At 38.3% G+C, this 24,369-nt stretch overlaps 1 protein-coding gene across 4 annotated transcripts in view; it reads left to right on the forward strand.

Annotated features, from left to right (window-relative positions):
* The window catches only part of CREM (cAMP responsive element modulator), a 32,219-nt gene extending 9,155 nt beyond the window's left edge, over nt 1-23,064 (forward strand). Inside the window, exons 4-8 of one of the 4 annotated variants that reach the window (XM_065731494.1) lie at nt 5,825-5,916; nt 6,059-6,195; nt 11,808-11,996; nt 19,002-19,158; nt 21,930-23,064. In XM_065731494.1, the coding sequence (XP_065587566.1) occupies nt 5,825-5,916; nt 6,059-6,195; nt 11,808-11,996; nt 19,002-19,158; nt 21,930-22,074 (720 nt within the window). In that variant the 3' untranslated portion in view covers nt 22,075-23,064. Of the gene's footprint in view, nt 1-5,824; nt 5,917-6,058; nt 6,196-11,807; nt 11,997-15,049; nt 15,355-19,001; nt 19,159-21,527 lie in introns of those variants that run through there. The other 3 variants (XM_065731498.1, XM_065731497.1, XM_065731496.1) reach the window with 3 other exon arrangements.
* The last annotated feature ends 1,305 nt before the right edge of the window (nt 23,065-24,369 follow it).

Genomic DNA, 24,369 nt, shown 5'->3' on the forward strand with positions numbered 1-24,369 from the left:
TTTAAAAATAATGCCAAACAAAATGTGAATCAAAATTATTTTAATGTCTTTAACATTTATAAAGGAGATGAAAAATATGCAGTTTGAATTTTTAAGTCATTGTTCTTGAAAATAAACCTAATAGAAAACAAGCACAGATTTAAAATGAAACTTATAGAAACTACAGTAGCATGAATGTGAACACTGTCTAACCTTCATGTAATTGTGAAAACTCAGCAAACAGTGATCAAATCAAACAGAGATGTTTGAAACAGATATAAATGAACAAACAAATCACTTTTTGTTCAATCCAGGTTTAGAGATACCATTGTCTTTCCTCCTGTGCTCTCCACTCCCCATTTAATCTCTTACCTGAAGTAATAGGAACGAAACAGTTTCTGCTGTGATACTGTAAACTGTACCCTAAGAATATTAGTTGAGTTTTTTGGTTTTTTTTTCCCCTCTGTGTGTGGTTAGACTGAATAAGGAGCTTTTAAATGAATACAGTGTTTCTTGGTTTTGAGTGCTGGTGTACTTCCTGATTAATTATGCCTGACCCATTGTCTGCTGATCGGGGAATCTAATATACTGTTCATGTTGTACTGCTTTGTGTGTGCTGTGCTCTGTGTGTTCTTTCTGATACACTAGCAAATTGTATCACATTACTGCTGTCTTTGAGATCTGCGGATGGTTTAGTGGAATTGCCTTCATAATGTTTTGAGAAGTTAGCATGCTCTGTAACTGTGTAGACTGCTCCATGCTCTTTCCTTGAAGCTTGGTTTTGGGATGATGTCAACTGTGCCAGGCAGAAAATAGATCATACTCTTCAAGTTTTCAAGCTATTCAAGACTATTCTGTATCTCAAAAATGTATTACTGATGATAATATTTGTTTTATAAAGTGGGAAGAAAACCTGTATGTTCTATTTACACGTTGCCATTTAATGCCAGTTAAGGAGTGATTGTTTCCATTTAGGGGTTAGAAATTTCCTCAATTATCTTATTTCCTGAAAGTCTGATGGGTTTACTGTAACAATTGAATGATTACATAGTGAATAGTGGCAAGATCCTGTCTCTGTTTCCTAGAAACCTTGTTTTTCAAGATCATTTGACCCAACATCTGGTCTTTCTGATAGTAGTGTGTCTTAACAGTAGACAACGACTTTCTATTGTCTCAAGAGAGGAGTGCATACTAGGCAAGAATTCATTCTAGGCAAGAAGCAACTTAAAAGTCATGAGTAAAATGTTCTTTAACGTTTGGAATTGAAAAAAGTAAAAGAGATTACCTTCAGTGTGAATACAGAAAAATAGAAAATTCTTTAATAGAATGATTCTATGATTACAAACGTTTTTTTAACATACTTAGCAATAATCATGTTTTTTTTTCTCACTCTATCAATTCTTACCTTTGCTACTCACACCAGGTACATTTTGGGGCTGAGAAAGAAAGGGGAGAACAGCAGAATCTTAGATATGACTTACACTCTGTTCTTGTAAGTGAAGAAACTAGCATTCTTAATATGGTTCACTTGGAAAAAAAACTATTGTATAATTTTAGGAAGTTGTAACTTTCTTCCTTTTTATTTGAGTTTCAGGATATTTCATCACAGAGGACTTGAGATTAATTATGATGCTTTCCGTTTTGATTTCTATATCTCTGTTAATAGATTTAACAGTAGTAGCATAAATTGGAGCTATTTCTTAGTCTGCTCTATTTCTTTACTACTTAACACATTCAGTTCAGTACTGAAGATGGAGAACTGAGGGCTGGGCAATGCTGAAATGTCATCAGGAAGAGGGCTCACATGTATTCCTAAACAGAACGAGGCCACCATTTTCTTCAGCTGTACTCAGTTTAAGATTCATCTGTTATTTGTTTTTGTTGTTATATTGAAGTACTCTAACTCTACTTTTCTTGATATTGTGGAATATATAAAGAGGATTTATTAATCTAAAACAACTTGAAATTCCATGTATTGCTTTAATACTTTCTTCCTATCTGAAAAATTATCACATCTCTTTGAGACATCTGTCTCAAAACCAAAAGTTAAAAGTGAAGTTTCAACTTAACAAAGCAAAATCAGTTTTGGATGCGAGACTAAGAACATCTGCTCTGTATATTGTCACTGCAACATACAGCTTCAATAAATACTGGTATTTTTGGTTACATTACTTGAGGTTCTTCCTAACTTTCATGCTAGTGAGAGCAGATTTAGTCCATGGTAGCTTAGGGCTGATTTTTATTGAAAACATAAAATCTCTGGAGGAAAGGAAAAAAGTAATTAGAAAGGTTTTCAGTTTAGTAGGGGGCAGTTTAAGTATCCCACATCGTTTGGAAAGATATGCATTTCTTACTGCTAAAACTAGTATATTTTCATGTGTGATGAAACACACACTTGAGCTGTTTCAGATGCAACATCAGAACCAACTTGTTTTAGTATCACTTCTAAAAGCCTTTAATGAAATCTTCAGGCATGTCACTTACACATGGTGACTGAAACTTGTATGTTTCTGTAACTGCATCAAGTGCTGGAAGAGGATCTCCAGCAGTACCTCTAGAACATTTGCCTTCTGGTCAGACTGGGGTGTCATTCGAACCACACAGCCCTCAGTCATTCAGTCAACAGAAGTGCTGTTCAGGTCAGCTCTTTTCTTCTTGTGTTTTCATGAATGTTTGGCCCCTCACTATTTGTACCCCATGAGCATTCACTGCTACCAGTGCTGGGCAGATGTTCCCCAGGGACGTGGGGGACAGCGTGATGGCAGTCAGCTGGTAGCAGCACTACAGGCATTGTGCAGCAATTCCTTAATGCTTCCTGTTTATCTTTTAAGAAGTTGTGTGTTGGAGCCTGAGCTTGTGCAACACAAAGTTTGTGTAATAGTGTGACCTGTTTTAGTGCATTTTGCAGGTTGTTTTTTTTTTTTTGTTTCACTCGATTCTGTGAGCATCATATTTCTAATGAAAATGAGCTAGTGTCTTTTATACTGTATTTTTGGGAGCATCTGGACGTAATGGAAGTAAACAGTTTGAAATGACTGCTTGTTGCTTTAGCAGGCTCTATTGGATCGTGAGATATTGCTTTTTGTGGGTATGTAGATGTAAAGAGCAAAAGTAAGTGCTCATTTTGAGGCTGCCCTTATTTTTGCTAAAGCTGCAAGCAATAATAATAATTTATAAATATAATAATAATCATAAATTTTTATGTTTAAACCTGCTCAAAACAGACGCTGAAAAATGATGGAAGTATTTTCAAAGCTTTTAAATAGTGGAAAAGAGTGGAGAGAATACAATCTTGCACTAGTTTAAAAATGTTTCGGCAGGCCTCCAATTCATGCTTATCTTGTAGGTAGGAATGTCTTTGATCCAGTTTTCTTAAAAGCCAATCATGGAATGAAAGCTGAATTCCTTCTTGTGAGTAAAATTGATAATGTCTGCAAAGAGAGGCCAGTTAAATTACACATGGACTGTTCTACCACAAGTCATTGCAGCATATTACAGAAAAAGTGTATACATTGTAGGACTTCTTGAGAAGCAATCTCTAGAGTATCTTTCAAGTATAGTGGCTAAAAGTCATACGTAAGTATATTTACCTTAGAGATTAGAGAGCAAGAATGAAACCTTTGTCAGGTATTCAGCATTTTAATTGTAGCTGTAGATGATGGGATATAGTAAGGTTTTGAAATTCTAGTTCACTACTGACAAGGCTCAGTAGACAGCAGAGGACTTGTGTTTGGTCAAGGATAAAGTCAAGTTGAAGTTTGCAAAATAACTTTTTTTCTGGATTTCTTTCTAACTGTAATTTGCCAGAGTGAACTTCAGCAAATAAGTGCATTGTAGTCATTCCCAATTTCTGTCATTGCTTTTCTTTCAAGTCAGTGTAGTTGGGACATGCATACAAAAATAGCTTACTTTCTTCAGAGCTCAGAAGGAGGAATTTCTCCAGCATCTCTTGCCAACTGCTGTTGTGTCTTCTTAGGGGAATGGGAATCAACTGTTTGTTCCATTGTGTCAACTTGACCTTGCCTTTCCCAGAGGAGTAGAGATGAGAAAGCTGTGTCCTGTTTGATATTGATTAGTTCCAGAGTTTTGCTTTGTTTTCATTTGAGCATGTTAATGGAGAATAAGTGACCCTTACCAGAAGGGAGGGGGGGAAAAGAACACCTTGGGAAGGACTCCATTACAGAGGTTGCTAGGTTCTCCTGTGATCTTCTTAAGTACTTTATCCTGCCACCTGGCACTTTCTCCAGATTGTCTGGCTTTAATTTACGTCTTGTCTCTGCCAGATAGTGGGAGACTTGGAAAATGATAACAATCTAATTAGAAACCAACCAAAGGAAAACTGAAGGCTGATGTTAAAGCCTCTATGACCACTCTCAGATACCTGCAGCTTTAAGCTGGAAGGCATTTACAATTTTTTTTCTTGTTTATGCCATTGCTTTTTGTGTGAAAAAAAATACTTACCTGTATTGTGTTCTTTGTTTTGCTGCTGTTATTTTAATTGGAGGAAGCTTTACAATTCAGATTTGACTTTTCTTCTTGCTTTACCCCTGCAGTGTATCAGGTTTTGGCAGCTGGGCATGAGCTCAAAGTTATTTTTGTTCAAACACAGAGCTGTGTGCTGCAGTTGGAGAAGTCTGTCTCATGGCTGGGAAAAACGGCAGTGGTTTCCATGTGAAAGCTTTATGAACATGGTTGCTTGCTATTTGAACAAACATACATTAAATTTCTCTCATTCCCTCATGAAAACTAGAACTTCTGAATTTTATTGCAGAAAATCTCCTCTTCCACATAAAAATGATTCATATTTCTTGTGATTTCCTTACCCTTTTACCAGAGTGCTCCTGTTTCTGTTCTTTTTTCAGGTCTGAACTGCTCAGGCCTGGCATCTGTGTTACTTTCAGAGTTTGGTTACGTTGTTGTGGGTTGTTTTGCTGCAGGGAAGTCTCCACTGCACCCAGGTCAAACCTTTGAGCCTTTTTGTTGCTTAACTCTTGTTTAATGACACTCTTCTTCAGTGTTAGCTTAAAATGCCACCGCATCTTAAACTGCCATCTATCTGCCTTTATGTGAAAGACCATTTTTACACAAACATTACTGTATTCCTTCAGTTTTGGATTGTATACACCAATAGTTCCAAGTAGTTGTAAGTATCAATAAACAAGTGTGCTTTTCTTGTTCCATAATGGCTTTCTGTTTTGTATAGTACTGTATTTGCTGGCAAAGAGTGTGTTTCAGCTCCAGGCCTAAATCCCTGCTCAGGTAAACTTAGGAGAAAAGAAACTTTGAAAATAATGCTAATAAAGTTCTGAGAAAATGAGACAGTTATGAATTTGTCAGAAGTTTGTACAACTTGCACGGTATTGCTTAACAGTGGATTTGATTTTATGAATGTGTTGATAAGTGTAATTTAATGAATGTATGTTTAAATAAACTACTTTTTAAAATAGATTTGTTGTGGTTGTGAAGAGGGTTTTGTATTGTCTACTATTATGTAAGATGCATTAATGCAGTATTCCGTATTTAATGTGTTTGATTTCAAGCAAATTCTGTAATATTATTACATTTAAAGAGATCTTCTATATTTAATATTTTCTGCTGATTTCACTAGAAAAAAAATGCAGTGTAGATTATTATTTGTTTTATTCCAAACAGTTGTCACCTAAGTGCTTATGTGTTGCTAATGTCATAACTGGTGATGTATTATAAAATGAGAAGTCCAACATCATGTGGTTTGTAATTCAAAAAAAGTATATAAACTTGCTGTATGCAAGCACAGAAGGATTATTTTTTAATATCCTTTTTTTTTTTAATATAGTTATGAATTTTAGAAACTTTGCTATTACAGGTAGCATCGATTGCAGACGACTCTGCAGAATCAGAAGAGATAACTGATACTCTAAAACGTAGGGAAATACTTTCAAGAAGGCCTTCATACCGGTAAGGACTTTTGATTTTGTTTTTTCTGGTTTTTAAAGACAGCTTATGTGTAACAGCAAAACTGTCTGATAAAAGCCAGTGATTTAATTTCTCATAGTTACGGAATTTCAAATAGATAAAAGTATCTCTTTTTCTCTTTCAGAAAAATTTTGAATGAACTCTCTTCAGATACTCCTGCCATCCCGAGGATTGATGAAGAGAAGTCGGAAGAAGAAGGAGCTGGAATTTCTCCACTGTCCATGCCAAGCAGCCTGTATCAGTCTAGCACAGGGCAATTCAGTATGTTTGCAAAGATACTGTGTTTTGTTGCAGAACAAAATAAGAACAGTTCTTTCTTAAAGTTCCATAATGAAATAGAGATGTTTTGCTGAGAAGAATGAGATCTTCTATACTTCTAATTAATCCCGATTTTTATATTTCATTTTTCCTTATGTGGGCATGAAAAACATTTAGTCTGTTTCTTGTAGTGTTTGTTGATTGCTTAACTTAGTTCTTCTGGCTATGCATTAAGAATGTGGAGGCGAGGCCTGGGTGGTGTGCCAGATGTTGGCATTGGTCTGCATTACGTGTGAATGTGCAGTGTTATAAATCCCTGCAGGTTCTTAGTACTGTGATTTGCTATATATGAGTGTTCTTCATGAAAGGGCAGTTAGTGAGGAAGTTTTTTAAAATGTGGGATTGGAGTATGAAATCTTTTCTTTCTCTCCAGTTGACAAGTTTTAACTCTGTCTTAACTGCATGAAGCATTAATCTAAAGTGTTGTCTTTGACAGTTGGTACTTCATCCAAAAACAAGTTCCATGTTCATTTCACAATTGGTTCTATAGATTTTTACTTTTATCATTTCTTTGTTCATGTTGAAAACCTGGCATAGCTCACTCCCCATACCTTCCTGTGCTTAATCATTTATCATCTAACATATACCTTTCTAATAACTTCTTTTTTTTTTAAATTATTTGTTCGATAATGCTTCTCTTCTAGGCTTTTTTATTTTTGTTTGTAACTTCCTTTGTGTAGGCGCGCTGAAATTCAGGTATTTTTCCTCCTGTATGATGACAGGAAAATTGGAAAAGGCATGTTGTTTTCTGAAAAATTATTTTGAGAACAGAGCACATCTACTAAAACAATAACAACAGAATATAAAAAAGATAGAACGGCTTCCTCTGTGCCACGTGCTAGTTGCCTTTCTTCAGTTATTTTTAATTTGTACAACTTAAATCATTATGAAATCTGCAAAAGCAGACTTTGAATATAGTACCCTTCTGCATAGAAAATAATGTTGCTTGGACTTTGTTAGCACCTGAAGTGCTCTTTCCCTTGAATTTCTCATCATGCTAAATGATCCAGTCCAGAATCTGCAACTGTCCTCAATCAAATGAATTTTTTGTTGGTTTTTTTTTTTTGGGTGACCATGGTGTTTTGTTTGTTTGGCTTTGGTTTAGCTTTAGAAGAATATTCACTGTTTTCCAGGCCTAAAAAGAAAGCTCTGTAAGAATCACAGAATTACACACAGAATTGCAGGGATTGGAAGGGACTTAAAGAGGTCATCGAGTCCAACCCCCCTGCTAAAGCAGGCTCCCTGTCGTAGGTCACGCAGGCAGGCATCCAGACAGGTCTTGAAGATCCCCATAGAAGGAGACTCCACAACCTTCTGGACAACCTGTCCCAGTGCTCTGAGTTTGCAATATGCTCTAGTGAGCCTTTAAATCTTTCAGATTTGTAAGAAATTAGGACTTTGGATTTCTTAATATTCCTCTGGGAAACCAGACTTGTGGTTTAACCAGCTGTGTCTTGCAGGAAGCCATTCTCACTTATTAAATTAAAGGATGTTTTACTTTGAACATACCTGTAAATCATAGTCATGGGGAAGTGTATAAAGGAATGATGAAATTCTCAGTTTTTTCTTTCTTGTTCAAACAAACATTTAATTTTGAAAAATCAAAAAGCAGAGAGCATCACCAACAGTGGGCTTGAGGTAGCAGAATCCATAAAAATTAATTAAATCTCACTTACCTGAATTTAAGCCTGGTGTTAGCATGGACCAAACATACTTTATTTGTGACCTAAAATATTTGCAGTATTTTTATGAGAACTTTCTCTACAAGCATTTATTTAATAAGGTCTCAGATGTAAAAAGATATTGCTTCAGGATGTCGGTCTTCATTGGCCCTGCTGATTCTGGCTTAAAGAAATCATTTTGAAAGAATTCATTTTGAGAGCCTTGCCTTCTCAGAAATGGCTTTCATATCCAATTCATTAATTTGATATTTGATGTGAAAAATTGCATCAAACTCTTCTTGGATACTACTCATTGCCCTCAAAGATATTGCTTGTCAGAAAAGTTTAGATTTGAGGTTTGATTCAAGTGATATCAAGGTTGATCATCTCCTTGTAGTAGATTCAGTCCTAATTTGGAAATGGTGGCAGTTTACTTCTGGTTCTTACTGTTGAAAGGCACAGATCCATAGCATTTCTGAGCAGCTGTGCTGTTGGCTGCCCATGATTCTGCCCATGATTCTCCTGTCAGCTAAACCCAGAGATACTGTGTGAGAATGCAACGTCCCCTGTGATGATTTCAGCCTGGGTATGAGGCAGGAGCTTGCTACGTGTATCTATTTTACCTTTGTTTCCTGTCAGTTTTTCTATCTGCTTATCATTACTGTGTCTGAGTACTCTCTCCTTGGCCACTACTGGTTGCGTGGGTTCTCCTGTGTATGCTGCCAGCAGTTTATAAAGCTTTTTATGGTGTCCATGTCAATGAATAACTGGTCTCGTGGTGTCACCATAGCAGTCTGTACCGTGGCCTGGTTTCCCAGCCAGGGAGCTGGGATTGTTCAGTCTGGAGAAGAGGAGGCTCAGAGGAGACCTTATTGCACTCTACCACTTCCTGAAGGGGGGTTGTGGTGAGGAGGGGGTGGGCCTCTTCTCCCTGATAAGTAATGACAGGACGAGAGGGAATGGCCACAAGTTGCGCCAGGGAAGATTTTGATTAGACCTGAGGAAGCATTTCTTTTCTGAAAGAGTGGTCAGGCACTGGAATGGCCTGCCTAGGGAGGTGGTTGAGGCACCATCCCTAGCGCTGTTCAAGAAGCGTTTAGATGAGGTGCTAAAGGACTTAATTTAGTAGTTGGGTTGAGATAGTGATAGGAGGATGGTTGGACTAGATGATCTTATAGGTCCTTTCCAACCTTATGAACTTATGAACTTATAAAAAAAACCCCATATATTACTGAGTCTACTGGTTTCTCTTTTTTCTCTATTGTTCTCTATATTCCTGCATAGAAGAGGCAGAGTAGCTGAAAAGATGGTCTTGACTGTATGTTGGTGTCTGGTGATATGGGATGATTATTTTTGGAACAGCTGGAGAAGTAAATGTATCTTAAAACCAAATATATTGTTTCTGTTTTCAGCAGTGATGGCTGTTCTTTCCTTACTTTACACCAGCCAAAACGCTATGTTGCCATGGTTTCCAAATACCATTTTCCTTAAAACTTCTTGGCTTTGGCTTGTGGAAGCAGACGGGCTGACAGGCATGACCAGCTAGATAGAATATCTTTCCCCATTACATCCATTAACAGAGATGCTGATCATTCTGTAAGGAAAATATATACCTTTTCATACAGTGGTATCTTGTATACAAATCATGGAGCCTGTTTTGGCTCCAAAATGAATGTAGTCTTTCATGTTGGTCATTGAATACCAGAAAAAAATAGGTTTCCTTCACCTGTGGTGGTGGCCTAAACATGCAAGAGTTATTTGCATAGTTGGCTTGTGTGTGTGAGAATCAACTGCACTCCCCTTTCCTTTTTGGCTCCTTGTGCAATTTGTGATGTTCTTTGAGGAAAGATGCAGGGAAAATGGAAGTAACAAGTTCTTTTGCCATCTGTTTGGATTCTTTGCTGTCTTAGGATGGGGTTTTAACAATTGAAGAATTAGGAAATGTATTGGGAAAGAGCAGTTTTTAGTTTCTTTTCCCTGTCTTGGAAGTGAAGGAAAGACCTAACCTCTTAGATTAGAGGCATTAATCATACTCAAAGAAATGTGCTTTTTTCATCTTCAGTTCTAGCTAGAGAAGAAGCTGCCATTTACATCCACCTGCATCATGTACAAGACCAGGGAACCTCTGGGAAAATTTGTAGTCTTCTGTGAAGCCACAGTTTTGAGTAAAGGTCCAACACAAGAAATACCTGAGTAATGGTTGAGGTTAGGATAGTTAATGGGGTGGGAGGAGTGTCATGATCATAATGATGGGAATCAGTCCTGTAGGGAGAATATGTTCACTGTTGTTTAGAAAGTACTGGATCATTAACTGAATCAACACTTGAACTGATTTTTATATATTTATTAATTTATTTGATGTGATATGCTGCTGTGATGGTAAAGGCTTACTGCTTTCAGTGCTAACTCTTGTGTGAGTTCAGTGTTCAAGTAAATGTCCCAGGGAGGTGTAGGTGGCAGTGACATTCTGCTGGGAAGTGTGCATGCCACTGAGAGCCTGTGATTGCTGTGTACATCTTGAGCAGCAGAGAGACAGTAGTCCATTTCTCTTATATTTCTTTCCTCTATCCTACCCCCAAATTGAGCATTTTCTGCTTTGGAGGGCAAAGAAAGGCATCATCTTCCTCATTTCTTTCTTTTTCTGTTACGCCTTATGGAACCTGCATATAGTGTGCATCCAGTTCAATGTGATGAATTCCTCACTCCAAGGGCAGGACAGGAGGCCATGCTGACCTTGTTGTGGATAAGGCTCAGAGCTTCTTTGGCCTGAGTGGAATTCCCCGTTCTTCCCCAAAAGTAAATAATTTTAGCTGCTGAGATTTGGCCATATGCCTTTAAATAAATTATCTGAGTAGATTGCTACAATTCTACAATTTACTAACAGCAGTTTAGTAATCTCCTGTTATCAAGATAAATAATCTAGTATCAACTGTCCACCTCTAAAATTTGTCTGGGTATTTAACAAATCACACATCAGATGCCCAGAGCTGAACATTCAGGAATATCACTCTCAAACATTGTGAACACGGCCATGAAATCAAACGTGTTAGCTGTCCTGAATCAATAGTTGTTCATAAAGTTTCTGCCATCTCACATCACTTCAAATACAGTGACAGTGTTGGTAGTTAAGTAGCTGCTGGGGACAAATAAGTTGAGAGTTTCTTGGGAACTGGGTTCATTCTTAAAAGCTTCAGGAACTTTTCTGCTCTTCCAAGGACAGTGCTAATTTCAAGAGGAGCATGCAAGTAGCAAACGGTGGGAATTTTTGTGTTTGTCTGATTGTTCAGTAGTGTTGAGCAAACTGCTGATTACACAGCATTATTTTTATGGGGAAAGTGTATTTTTCTTATTGTTGACCACATTCTCTTTCTGTGTAAGAATTGGAACAGCTTTATACAACCTGGAAAAATGTTGTTGGCCTAAGCTTGCACTTAAACTGGGGAAATGAGGGACAGTGAGTGCGAGATGAATTGTGGTTCTTCTATCGAGGTGACCTTGGTTTTATGTTGTAATTTGATGAAGATTTTTTTAAAATAATATTTTTATATTGGTATTTAAAATGACAGTTCTTTGTGGCTAGGAGTTACTAGTCTTTTTCCTTTTTTCCTTGTATTAAAGCTATTCTAGGACCGTTAATATTACTGAAAATACAGAGGAAACATGGGCTTCTGTTGTTTTTTTGTTGTTTTTTTCCTATTAGACACATAGTGTGTACTATGTAGCAGGCACTGTATTTGTGGATAGCAGCATTAAGGTTATATAGTTTCTTTAATTTTTTTTTTTTTTTAAATACAATTGCTCTGTAAGCAATGTTTATTTTCAAAAAAAAAAATGCACTTTAGCATGTTGTACATCTTTCTGTTGCCTAACCTGCCCTTTTCTTTTTACGTTTAGTTGCTATAACTCCAAGTGGTGCAATCCAGATTTCTAATCCACCTTCTGATGGTGCCCAGGGGCTGCAGACGTTAACAGTGACAAATTCAGGAGCTCCTCAGCCAGGTGCTACCATTGTGCAGTACACAGCACAGTCATCTGATGGTGCACAACAGTTTTTTGTTCCTGGAAGCCAACTTGTTGTTCAAGGTATGGTTTATTAGTCTGCTGCTTTTTTTTTTCATATAAAATATTTCTGCTTAGAAGGGTTTTAATTTTGTGTCCACAGTATTGCACTATGAAATAAAATGTTTATATATACCAAGATGGAAGACATTCTTACAGGGAGACTGAATTTCTCTATTTGGGAAAGCAGTCATTTCTTTGGATCAAAAAAGCTGCAAGGAAGAAATGACAGGATAAAATTACCCTCTGCTTTTAATTTCTTTGTCCAGACTTCAGGTGACATGTTTAATTGAAGTGGTGTTACAGTTTGAACTGAGATGATGAGGCAGCATCTCATTTAATACATAGAACTATTTTGTTTTTTTTCAGCCCCTTCAGTCTTCATACAGCACAGGTTCTGAAGTTACTTGGAAGATTGTAAGGCTATTTTTTGGGCAGAATTTCCTTGCAACTTTTTGATTCCTGTTATTAAAAAGGAGGTTCTCTCATGAAGCTAATTTTCTCACTGAAGAATACTTTTTAGGTTCTGTAAAATGTACACATGTGAATACAGAGTATTCTTAAACCTTTCTGTAGTTTGTTCAGGATTTTCTTTCCATTCACTGTTTCCATCCATTCAGAAGTGCTGAAGGAGATAAAGAACCAGGTCTATCTTGGATTCTGACCAATACCAAGGAAAGTAAATTTGGCATTTAGAGTTATTTTGAGGAAACTTTTTGGAAGCAGGTACAAGGTCTTCTGTATAGAGACCTAAAAAGTGCTGCTATGCTGGTTTATGTTTAGAGTATGTTTTATCTTTAAGTGTCTGCTTTTCTTTCTTTGCTATAAAGGAAGCTTGGGGTGTAAATATCTTGTAAATACTAATGTCTTGTAAATAGGCTAATATCTTGTAAATACTTTAACTTGTTGATACAGTACTAAATATTGGTACCAAACCTGATTTTTTCTGTTTTCTCTGGTTTGTTATTTGCTGGAATGCAATGTATTTCTAACACTTTTCAAAAGCATTTCAAGGAAACTTAAGACTGCAATATGAAAAATGCTGAAATGGAATGTTAACCTTTACAGTGCAGATAGTATTATACCTTCTTGAAGTGTTACCAGGAATATGTTCTTAGCAAAGCCTTAAGACCCAAATTTGTTTTTTCTCTGTACAAATTTCCCATTCTGGGAGTGGTACATTTTTTTGAGTGTATCTGTCCTGCAGTGGAACCTTTCAAAACGGATTCAGTGATGGTTACTGAATACCTGCTCTGTCCTCTTTCTGAAAGATTCTAGGTAGTTACAGTTGGATTGATTTGTTTTCTGTTCATGCTCAGAGAAGTTGAATTTTTCTAGAGTTTCCTGGAGTTCATTTGGCCCAAACACAGATGCTTTAGTGAGGTATCAGTTGTAGTTGTTGACACTGAAGAAAAATGCTACATAAAATATGAAGGAAAAAAATCAAAGGGAATAGTAAGTATGAGAAGTATCAGAAATATCACAACGTAAGAGGTTTCAGATTGTTATACAGTTTGTTGGTACTGAAAAATGATTTTGATCACATTAAAAAAAATAAAGGTATGAAAACACCTGAGAATGTTTAAGCTAAGAGTGAGCTTGTTCTGATAAGCACATATTACAAACCTGAGTTACTCGGGGTAGAGTGAAACAGTGAACTACAGGTCCTTTCTGTGGGTTACATTGCTTGGGATGTCAGAAAGTCTGTTGGTATTTAGTTTATGAACATTTGTTGTTAATGGACAGTTGGTTGTGATAGCATAGATTATAATAGAAAAATAACATTCTGCTTAGTAAACTTTCAACTTCTATGTGAGTATGTATGTGTGGATTTATGTAAAATGAAGTGTATTTAAGATACATGTAATTTTTTTGCATAGAGGGGACACAAATCTTACTGATCCTTTTACTTATATTATTATTTCAAAAAACAAACAAGCAAAAACATCTCCCACCAAACCACAGATATCATTCCTGGCATAGAAAATTACTTTTCCAGAATCTTTCTGTGTTTTCAGTTTTTTCTTAAATATTTATTGATGAAACTCATGTGGTAGTGGATAACATCCCTTAAACCCTGTGCTTGACGTTTTTCTGAGGACTTGTGATGAAATGGAAGGATGTATGTAAAAGGGCAGAGATCCCCAGGTGGTCCAACCGGGTGACGTTTTGTTAGCTACCAGTTTACGTTCATTGGAAGAACAGGGCAGTTCCGATGTTCTGACGGTTTCCGAAGATGGATCCAGGGTTTTTCTGCTTGCTGAAGGAAATGAAGTGTGTAATCATTATTGAAAATGAGTTTTGGAAAGTTGCATTGAATGGTATTCTGTTGGGATCGAGGTGTGTTTCCGTAACGTGAAATATTTTGAGAGATCTGTGGCTGGTACTTCTTGTGTGCTTCAGCTCTGATGTTCTGTTCACGTGACACTGAAGTGGTCCTCGAACGATGAGGAGAATCCTTTGTTGCTTTCATTTTTGCTGTCTTTGGCGTGGTTCCACAGCTGATGAATTAACAGTCTAAATTTGTTTATCACAGACCAAAGCTTCAGAAGTTTGCTATGCTCTGTGTACAGAAAAGTGCCTGGCTTGCTGGTTTGATGCAGTAGCTTTCATAAAGCTGAGATGTTTGTTCATTTCTTTATTTCTTTTCATAAGCCAGCCAGTTCTGTGGCACTTCCTTTTGAAAAAGGAGGGGATAGGTGGCGGGGTTGCCCTTACTCCGGGTCACTGTTCTGCGTCTGAAATCCCCGGAGCTTCCTTCAGTCTCTTCTGAAGCTTTTAATGGAAATGAAAGCAGTGGGCTGTGGTCTCCCCCTCCCCTTCCCTGTCAAGAAGCTGCAGCCTTTCATTTGCATACAGCTTGTGAAGCGATCTGCCTTAAACGCCTGGGCTCTGCCTTCTGGTGGAGCAGCTCAAACCAAAACAATCACACGTGTCCCTTTAAAATTGCACTGTTTTCTGTCCAATTGTGATTTAATCCTTCTGAATCATTTATGAGTTCTGGAGTCACTTTTAATTTCTGTCAGTCGGTGCTGTGAATCTTTGTCTTGTTTTACAGCCAGCTCTGTGGTGAGTGCTTTCTGTAGCTTTATGTATAATTGAAGGGGGGAGAACAAAGCTGGGCTTACAGAAATACGAAAGGGGAAAAAAAAAACCGTTTACTGGAAAACTGCAGTTGTTTGGGCTGCAGTTTCAGTGAGCTGTTCCAGTGACAGAGCATATTAATGACAGTGGTAGGCAAGTGAGGTCACTGTGATGTCAGTGCTCTTGCTTGTAATCCTGCACATGCTTGCTAGTTTGGAACAGTTCATGCTGAGCTCTAGGAGAGGAGCAGAACTGTGCGTGCAGAGGCTGAGCATGGCTGTTACAGGAGATGAAACAGGTAAATTTTTTGTTACTATTTTACTGCATATTGTGGCTGTTTAAGCAGTGCTTAGTTGGTGTTTGTGACATTCTTCTTTTGAACTTGTTGCTGTAACTCTCTAATGTTTCACAACTGGCACAGATGGGTTCTGGCTCTGTCTGGTCAGTATTGGTTCTCAGTGTCATTTTAACAGTTTCAGTAGGGGGGAAGAAACTAGAGTGTGAGTTGTTGCACAGATTGATCCAGGTAACTAATCCTTAATGTTTGATGGAGAATTTTGTTGAAAAAAATCCACCACTCTTTGAAATCCTTCAGTATGGAGATAGTGGCTATATTTTGTTTTGTGGAAATGACACTGCCTTTTTGTTTAGCAATAAAACCTGTCGACTCAGTAGCTAGAATAAGCTTAAACATAGCTAGAAGAGAAAGGCGTACCTTGTTAGAGTCGTGTAAATAAACCCTTATGCTTTCCTTATAAAGAGAAATAGTGAATATAAGCAGATTGGAAAGCAGCACTTTTAAGTATTGCAGCTCCTGCGTGTTTTCTCCTCCACTGCTGAAATGGTCTGTTCCTCCGCTAATTGAGTTCAAAAGGCTGACGTCATTAGGTTTCCTGGAATCGTGTTGCAGTAGGGAACTGGAAAAGTTAAACTCCAAACAAGATACACATTGACGTCAGCCCCAAGTCATGCTGTGATTTAGTCAGTTCCTTTCTGCTTCGTCAATCGCCTCCGGCCGAGCTGTAATGTTAACCAGTTTGCAGCCGGTACCTACGTGCTGCTCGTTGCTAGCATGTATTTTTTCATCAACTCGAAGATACTTATCTTCCCCAAGTCCATGTTTTGTGTTCTTATGCTCAAAGGAATAGTGATTCATGCCTTGCTTAGCCAGTTTAGTGGTGAAGTTTAAAGCCCTTTGATAATTCAGTCCCGTCATTATGACTCAGAGGAAGGAGCATAGATACACTAATGCATAGCATATATCATGTTTTTTTCTCCTGGGAAGCCACTGTAAGAACTCCAGTCCAGGGATGCTCTCTAGTGTTCAGAAAGTTATTTTTTCCAAGAGCTTGCTATTACAAACTGTTTGATTTATTACCATTATATTTTTATTATTTTATGGCTTCTGTAATTTTTCAACTGCTCAGAGTTTAACTTACAAAGGTAGTTGTGTCCTCCTACATGTCATTTTTGTTTGTTTTCCTTCTAATAACTTTATTTTTCTATGTCTCAACTCAAAGCTGTAGGTTTTCAAAGACTTTTTTTTTCCCCTTGCATTTTTAAAGTGGAAAAAAAAAAGGAAAGGATGATGTGTGTCAGTGTGCTAGGGAAATGCACCATTTCCAGGTCTGTTAATGTGCGCAGCCCTACATCTGATACGTAGCAATGCCTTTAAATCTCCATGAAGTTTCACTAGAAATGAACACTGATTTTACAGTGTGTCAACCTGGACCAAGATGTGTGGGATTTTTGTCTCAGGTGCTGAAGTGGAAAGTACCCTTCTGTGTTGTACATCTATATATTAAGAGAATTAAACAATATGAATTTTTTAAGGGTATTTTATTCTTCCTTTTTAAAGTCTGTTTCATCTTTACTAATGTCTATTTCAAGAGAAACAGTACGTTATTGTAATATTTAGAGCTATTACAAACAATTTTGCAGAATTAGAAATAATTACTCTGTAGTGCCACACTTGTAGATTCATAGGTGAGCCAGCTGTGGGGCAGGGCTGGGCACTTCGGAAGCTGGTCTAACTATTGATGTGCTGTGTTGCTGCTTACTGAGTGCTTGCTGATCCCAGCTGAGATAGGGGCTCGCTTCCTTGAGCGTGCAGTAGGTACATTATTGCAGAGTACCCCTCGCAGCAGCAGTAAGTGCTGTTAGGAAACATCTGAAGGGAGATCAGGCACGGGCAGCAAAGCAGCTGGTGCTGCCAGGAGGAGGTGACCTGGGTTATGGGTCTTTCCCCATGACCTGATCTACAAAATGCTTCACTTTGATTTTTAATGCGATCCAAGATAATTATTTTTTTTTTCCCCTAGTGAAGGAAGATAGAAAAACATAGTTCTTGCTGTTTATGAAATGCACATAATGTGTCCAGTGAGCTGAGAGTCTCTAAAATTCCATTTTTAATAATACCAAGCTGAAGTTATGTCTCCTTGACATAGCTGGGGCTTCTGGCAGATGGGGAGGACTCAAACCAAGGGTTAAGTCATCTGCTGATACACGAGAGCACCAAGGCTGCTGGGCCTTGCTCCAAGGCTGTCCTCCACTGCGTTCTTTCCCTGTCCAGCCCCAGGGATCAGCTCCGTGCTGCAGCTGAGCTGGCAGCTCTGCGACCTGCGGGGCTGTGAGGGGGGGCAGACTGCTGAAGCTGGTGGGGGTTTTGAGACGTGGCTGTGACTCAACACAGCTTGATCTTTTTAGCTAGCGAGCCACCTGCACAAACTTTAAAAGATTAATAGTAAATAGATATGTACATTTTTAAGTTGAGGATTTGAGTTTAGTTCATTTTTTTCCCCTGATGTTCAGTGATGTCTCTTTACTGCTCCACCTGACAGCCTCCCCCAATCTGTTTTTGTCTGCTCACAGCAGGAGGTTGGAGCTACTTTATCTTTAATGTCCTCCAACCCAAGCCATCCTGTGATTCTGTGATTTTATTTTTGCAGGTTTTTTTGCTGACACTGAAATCTTATTTTATATTTAATTGTTTTTATGACAAAAGTGAGCATTGTGTTATTTGAATATATGAAATACTTGGGCGTTGAATGGGCAAATACTTGCTTAAAATTTTAGGGGGGATGCATTGTTTGAATTTTTTGTTCTATAACAGACAAAACAGACACATAGGACTCTTACAGTGCTTGAAAGTTGAAATACATAGTGTAGGAGCAAAGTATTTTAGAAATACAGAAATGAGGTGCTTGTAACAGGAAGGTATAAGTTCTGAATTGCAGATCAGATTTCAGAGCTACATTTAGCATGGGAAAGCTCAAAATGGGCAGGCTCAGGAGGTGAACTTTTGCTCTCTGCTTTACTGCACGGCTACACCTCTTCCTGTGTATCAGCCACTCCTTTCTCTTGCCTGCTAGTGCTTCAGCATCCCATTTGTGGTCCTCCTGCTCAAGGAATGTGCTCCTGTTCGCTATGCACATTTGTTCCTTTTCATTTTGTCAGCAGCAGCTCTCACCAGTTTTCCAGGAGCTGCCAGATTGCTGGTAGGGCTGGTGCTGTCACAGAAGAGGAGAAAGCTGATTTCTGTGTCAGCTGTTAAGAAGACAGCCATAGCATGTAACTCTTAGTGGCTGCTGCAGAAGGACCATCTTTTTGTGTAACCGTACCAACAGGAAATTGGAGTGGATGCTCTGACAGCATTTCTCGAACAGCTTTCCCTGTGTTGTTTGCAGAGAGCTGTGCGGAAGCTTTCACAGGCTTCATTCTGTCTGCCTGGTGGGACCACATGCTAGACCAGTTTGCATGACTCATTTTAGAGTATAGAAATGAAAGCTAGTAAGATAATGCATGTAGTTGTGATATTACAGGCCTGTGAGATACTTTGTGTGGTAGGGATCAGGGGTAACTCATCAAAAGAAATCTCTTCTTTCCAGAGAGACTTTTGCGTAGATGTTTTTGCCATAAAGTTTTACATATGATTCTTTAATACAGCTGCCACTGGAGACATGCCATCCTACCAGCTTCGGACTCCCACTACTAACTTACCTCAGGGAGTGGTAATGGCAGCCTCACCGGGGGCTCTGCATAGTCCTCAGCAACTGGCAGAAGAGGCAACGCGCAAGAGAGAGCTGCGGCTCATGAAGAATAGGTAAGGACACATCATTAATAGCTGCTGTTGGGAAAGAGAAAACCCAAACATAACAGAAACAAAACAAAACAAATAAACTCACATTCTAAGGAAGTTTTCTTCTTAACATCACGGGGAAGGCAAGAAATTCTCTGTCAGTCATTCCACATAATTACAGCACTGATGAATATTGGCCTTATCCCCATGGATTTGTAGTTCATCAATGTTAAGGTATATATAAAATCAGTATTGGTATTGTCTGTTAGTGGTCATTTCTGTAATGATGCAGATGTATACTTATCATTGAAAGATGTTTTTTCCCACTGACAAGAAAATGAGCAGGATGGGCATGCTTATAAGTTCATAAGTTCATAAGGTTGGAAAGGACCTATAAGATCATCTAGTCCAACCATCCTCCTATCACTATCTCAACCCAACTACTAAATTAAATCCTTTAGCACCTCATCTAAACGCTTCTTGAACAGCGCTAGGGATGGTGCCTCAACCACCTCCCTAGGCAGGCCATTCCAGTGCCTGACCACTCTTTCAGAAAAGAAATGTTTCCTCAGGTCCAATCAAAATCTTCCCCGGCGCAACTTGTGGCCATTCCCTCTCGTCCTGTCGTTATTTATCAGGGAGAAGAGGCCCACCCCCTCCTCACCACAACCCCCCTTCAGGAAGTGGTAGAGTGCAATAAGGTCTCCTCTGAGCCTCCTCTTCTCCAGACTGAACAATCCCAGCTCCCTCAGCCGCTCCTCATAAGACTTGTGCTCCAGACCCCTCACCAGTTTTGTTGCCCTTCTCTGAACACGCTCCAGGGCCTCAATGTCCTTCTTGTAGTGAGGGGCCCAAAACTGAACACAGTACTCGAGGTGCGGCCGTACCAGAGCTGAGTACAGGGGGATGATCACCTCCCTGCTCCTGCTGGCTACACTATTTCTAATACAGGCCAGGATGCTGTTGGCCTTCTTGGCCACCTGGGCACACTGCCGGCTCATGTTGAGCCGAGCATCAATCATGCTTGTCTTGCAGCATCCCAGTAAAGGACTGGTAAGAACAATATCTGGGAATCTCATTAGCAGCTGTCTATTTATAATGCTGTGAGGAAGACTTATTCTAGAACTAAATGATAATTGTAACATTTTCTATATACCTGTCTGCTCACATAGGTTACTGTACAGTGCTCCTGTCATGTACAATAATGTGTGGAGTGACTGTATATTTTTTAAATTAGTTGGCATGGAATTAACCATATGCTGCAACTATCTTACCTTTTTATACCTGCCTTTCTCTGCACATTCTTGTTACTTTAGGAGGCTTTCTCTTTTTTTTTTTTTTTTAAGCACGTAGCCACTTCTATCAATGAAAATGAGATTAACGCCTCAGGAAAAATCAGTTTGCTGTGCAGATCTCTAGTACATTGAATAGCCTCTTGCCTTACGATTTAATTCATGGTATTGCTTTGCTCTCATGCCTGTTCTTACTTAAAATTGCTCACAGGGATTGCTGTGTTGTTGTGCTCTCCTTTGTTTTTCCACTCAGTGTTTTTTAAAACTAGTTGGCATTCTGCCTCTGAAAATAACTTTACTGCAAAGTTCTGTTCTCACAGTTTGGCAATTTGAGTTCCAAAACATTTAAGGAGTGGGAATCCCATTGCATATAAAATTTCTTCCATAATGACTGCTTTTTTTGAGACATCCTTCTGAAAATACTATCTGAGGTCTGTAGTTCCCATTCTGAAAATACCATCTGAAGTCTTTGTTATAACAGAATTCTGAGCAGATCTGTGAGAATGGCTCTGGGCTGCCATTGCCAACAACAAGAAGTCACTGTGATGTGTCCAGGCAGGCAGTTCAGAAATGCTAGCTTACTGTCACTATTTGGAGTTCTATTGTAGATTGCTACATTATGGTCAAAAGCCACTGCAAGTTTTAAATGTGGCATCTAGCTTTTCATCTGAAGTGTAGTGTTAAATTTGTATTTTCTGGAAGTCAATTCATTGGGTTTGAATGTAAGACTTTGAATGTGGAGGTCATAGTCCAGAGAAACACACAGAACGGAGTATGACTGTAAAAGGAAGCGCTGCTTTCAGTCTTGTGTCCTACAGTTCAGATCAATGTCATCATTTACTGTGCTTTTCTCAGTTGTTCAGTGTGTTAACTCCATGATTGTATTTGTTGGTGATGAATTTGTTTCCAGTTGTTCTCACTGTTTTGAATTGCATTTTAACTCTTGCTTATGGCTGTTACATGCTGTTCTGTCTGTGCAATCCAACAGTTGGTGGTGGTGGTTGTTGTTTTGGAACCACAGGGATTGCAGGTAATTTCATTTATCCAGTCTTTGCCGTACTGTGGCTGTTCCTGTAGTCATTTGCCTTGTATTGGTTCCAGGGAAGCTGCCAGAGAATGTCGCAGAAAGAAGAAAGAATATGTCAAATGTCTTGAAAATCGTGTGGCTGTGCTTGAAAACCAAAACAAGACTCTCATTGAGGAACTCAAGGCCCTCAAAGATCTTTATTGTCATAAAGCAGAATAACTGTCTTTCATTTGGACCTTGTTTATTATGAACTTTAATCAAGGCATGAGAGGAAGCAATTCTACAGATTGCCATATGAACTTGAGAAAGAGACACTTGAGGCCCTTGTGGAATCCCAATTTTGCTTAATGTTTTCAGACTGATTTGGGAGATACTCCAAAATTTGGAATTCAGTCATAGTCTCCCTACTCTGCTGAGCTTTCTAATAGCATGCAAATGTCTTTTTTGTTTGCACTTTTTACTTCTGCTTTTTGCAGGGAAGCTGCTAAAGAATGTCGACGTCGGAAGAAAGAATACATAAAATGTCTGGAGAGTCGCGTTGCAGTGCTAGAAGTTCAGAACCAGAAACTTTTAGAGGAGCTTGAACTCCTTAGAGACATTTGTTCTTCCAAAGCAGATTAGTAAAAGTATTTATTATACTGTGAACTGGTTGCTTTATAAGGCAATACATGGCCAACATGAATTATGGCTTTCTCTGTGTCATTTATATTATATTCCAACTTCTTACATTCCTGAAATGCTTTCCTGCTTTTTGTCAACTCATAGCTCTGCTTACAGGTTTTCTATGTCCCACCCTTCCACCTCCCAAGGAGCCAAATGGTTTAAAAAAAAAAAAAAAATCAAAGTGAAAAAACCCATAATTTCTAAGAGCTGTTTATTTGCCATATATTTACATACCTTTGCACATGCAAAACATTTTACCATTGTTTTAAATGAATCGTAAAGATGATGCATCTGGTAATACAAGAAAAATCAAAAACCCAGGGTATCTCAGGAAAGAGTTTATAAAAGAATGTTATGATTATGTGTATGTACAAGCATACTGGTCTACAAATGATTTTATGACATATTTTTATATTAGTTGCTTTGTGGAAAGAAAAAGCATTGTATTGCTATCACTGAGTGCCATGGCTAAAAGCTAGTTTTTAATAGAATGATGTTGTTTAATCTGTGTACCGTCTGATTTCCTTTACACATCTGGTGATTGGTGATGCTTTTAAACCTGTGAGAGTCTGGAGGGGGAGGTAGAGAAAGGAAACTCCCTGACTTGATGCTAAGTATATTGCAAGTATCTGAAAGCGTCTGTTACATGGCTGCTCTTCACTTATATTTTCTGTAGTCTGTGAAACATTTGGTTTATTAGAAATCTATGTATAAAAATTTAACTTTGCATCCTGAATAATTTACAAGCTGGACAGCTGTAGGCAGTTACCTATGCTGATGGTGTAGTTCTTTTTACACTTTCTGCAAATTACCAAGGGAATGTAAAGGTGACTTAAGGAAGGAAACTTTCCAATAAAGAGTAGCTATCTGCTGTTCACGGGATTCCAGAATAATCTGTAGGTGAGGGCTGAAATATTTTTTTTTAAATAAAATTATGCTTAAGACAGATTACAGTTTTGGTAAATGTGGTGTGCCAGCTGTTCGTTTTGTCAATTGCTTCTGAATTTTTCTTTATTTCACAAATAATCTAATGATTGTTAGCTTGTACAGTCTATGAACAGAGTGTTTGGGAGCTCTGCTGGAACTAGCAGCACCATCTCCAGGGCTCAGTTCCTGCTTAAATAGGGATGTGCGTGCATTGAAGCAGGGGGGTGGATTTCTGTCATCACTAAAATCACTTAAGATTTTTTTCACTTAATTGAAACTGATTTATATTTAACCCAGTCCTTCCTGATACTGCTTGGGTTGTGCAGAAGGGTATTTTTTATTTTAATTCAAATCTTGTTTTCTGGCACTTTCCCAAATTACTTGAAATTAACAGGATAACTTTCTCAAAACCTTTAGAAAATCCCATTAGGTACTTCAGTGAGACATTGTGTAAGGAGAGGAAGTATCTCTCTTTTCTTGCAGCTACAGCAGTTGATTAAAGAACGAAACAAACTGACTTTTGGACCCATGGGCTCTGCTTCAAGTCTGGAACCAAAATGAAATAAAACGTAAAGTATCCGTTTTGCTGTGTCAACTCATCCTAAGCACTACAGTCAGTGGAAGGGTCAATGTTTCTGTTAAAGATGGAGCATAGGATGAGTATGGGCTGTTAGGGCTCTATGTTGCAGCCTCTAGCCTCAACAGAAGTGTCCAACAAATATTTTATTGTGGCTTTATCACTAGAATCTGTTTTCTGTTACAGGTAGGCCTTGTTCCTGACTCTCTCAAGGAATTTGGAAACTAACTGGAAGAAAACTTGGGCATCTACGTCATATCTGTGTGGTCTACAGTAATTTCTTTGCAAATTCAGCTAAAATAATTAACGTGTTTTTTACTGAAATAATTTTTTTGGGGGGGAGCTGAGTTATTGGCTCTGCCAATAACTGAGCTAAACTGAAATGTTCTCAGTGTGAGTTAGGTCATTCTGGAAAGTCCATTTCATTTATTTATCTGTACCAGGGAAAAGTATCCTGTTTCGGAAAAGTCCACTGCACAAAACCTGGCTCATTTAGACTGCAACTAGGAAAAAAAGGTTTGAGCATGCTTCTTTCATTTTAAGTCGTTTGGCCTGATAAATAATTGGTGTTGACTGAGTTACCAAAACACTTATGTATTTCAGTATGAGAATGCACAAGTTTGTTGGTGAGTGAGAATATTTGTTTGGTAAATGAGAGCCGTGATGCATCTTGTGATAAAAGAAATAAACTTGCAAATGAGCAAAGGAAAGCCTGCACAAATGCCAGGGATCTGTTGTCAAATTGACAG

The sequence above is a fragment of the Cyrtonyx montezumae genome, unplaced genomic scaffold, assembly GCF_038088225.1.
Source record: "Cyrtonyx montezumae isolate F1298 unplaced genomic scaffold, pur_monq_1.0 scaffold_14, whole genome shotgun sequence".
In the NCBI taxonomy this organism is placed as follows: Eukaryota; Metazoa; Chordata; class Aves; order Galliformes; family Odontophoridae; genus Cyrtonyx; species Cyrtonyx montezumae.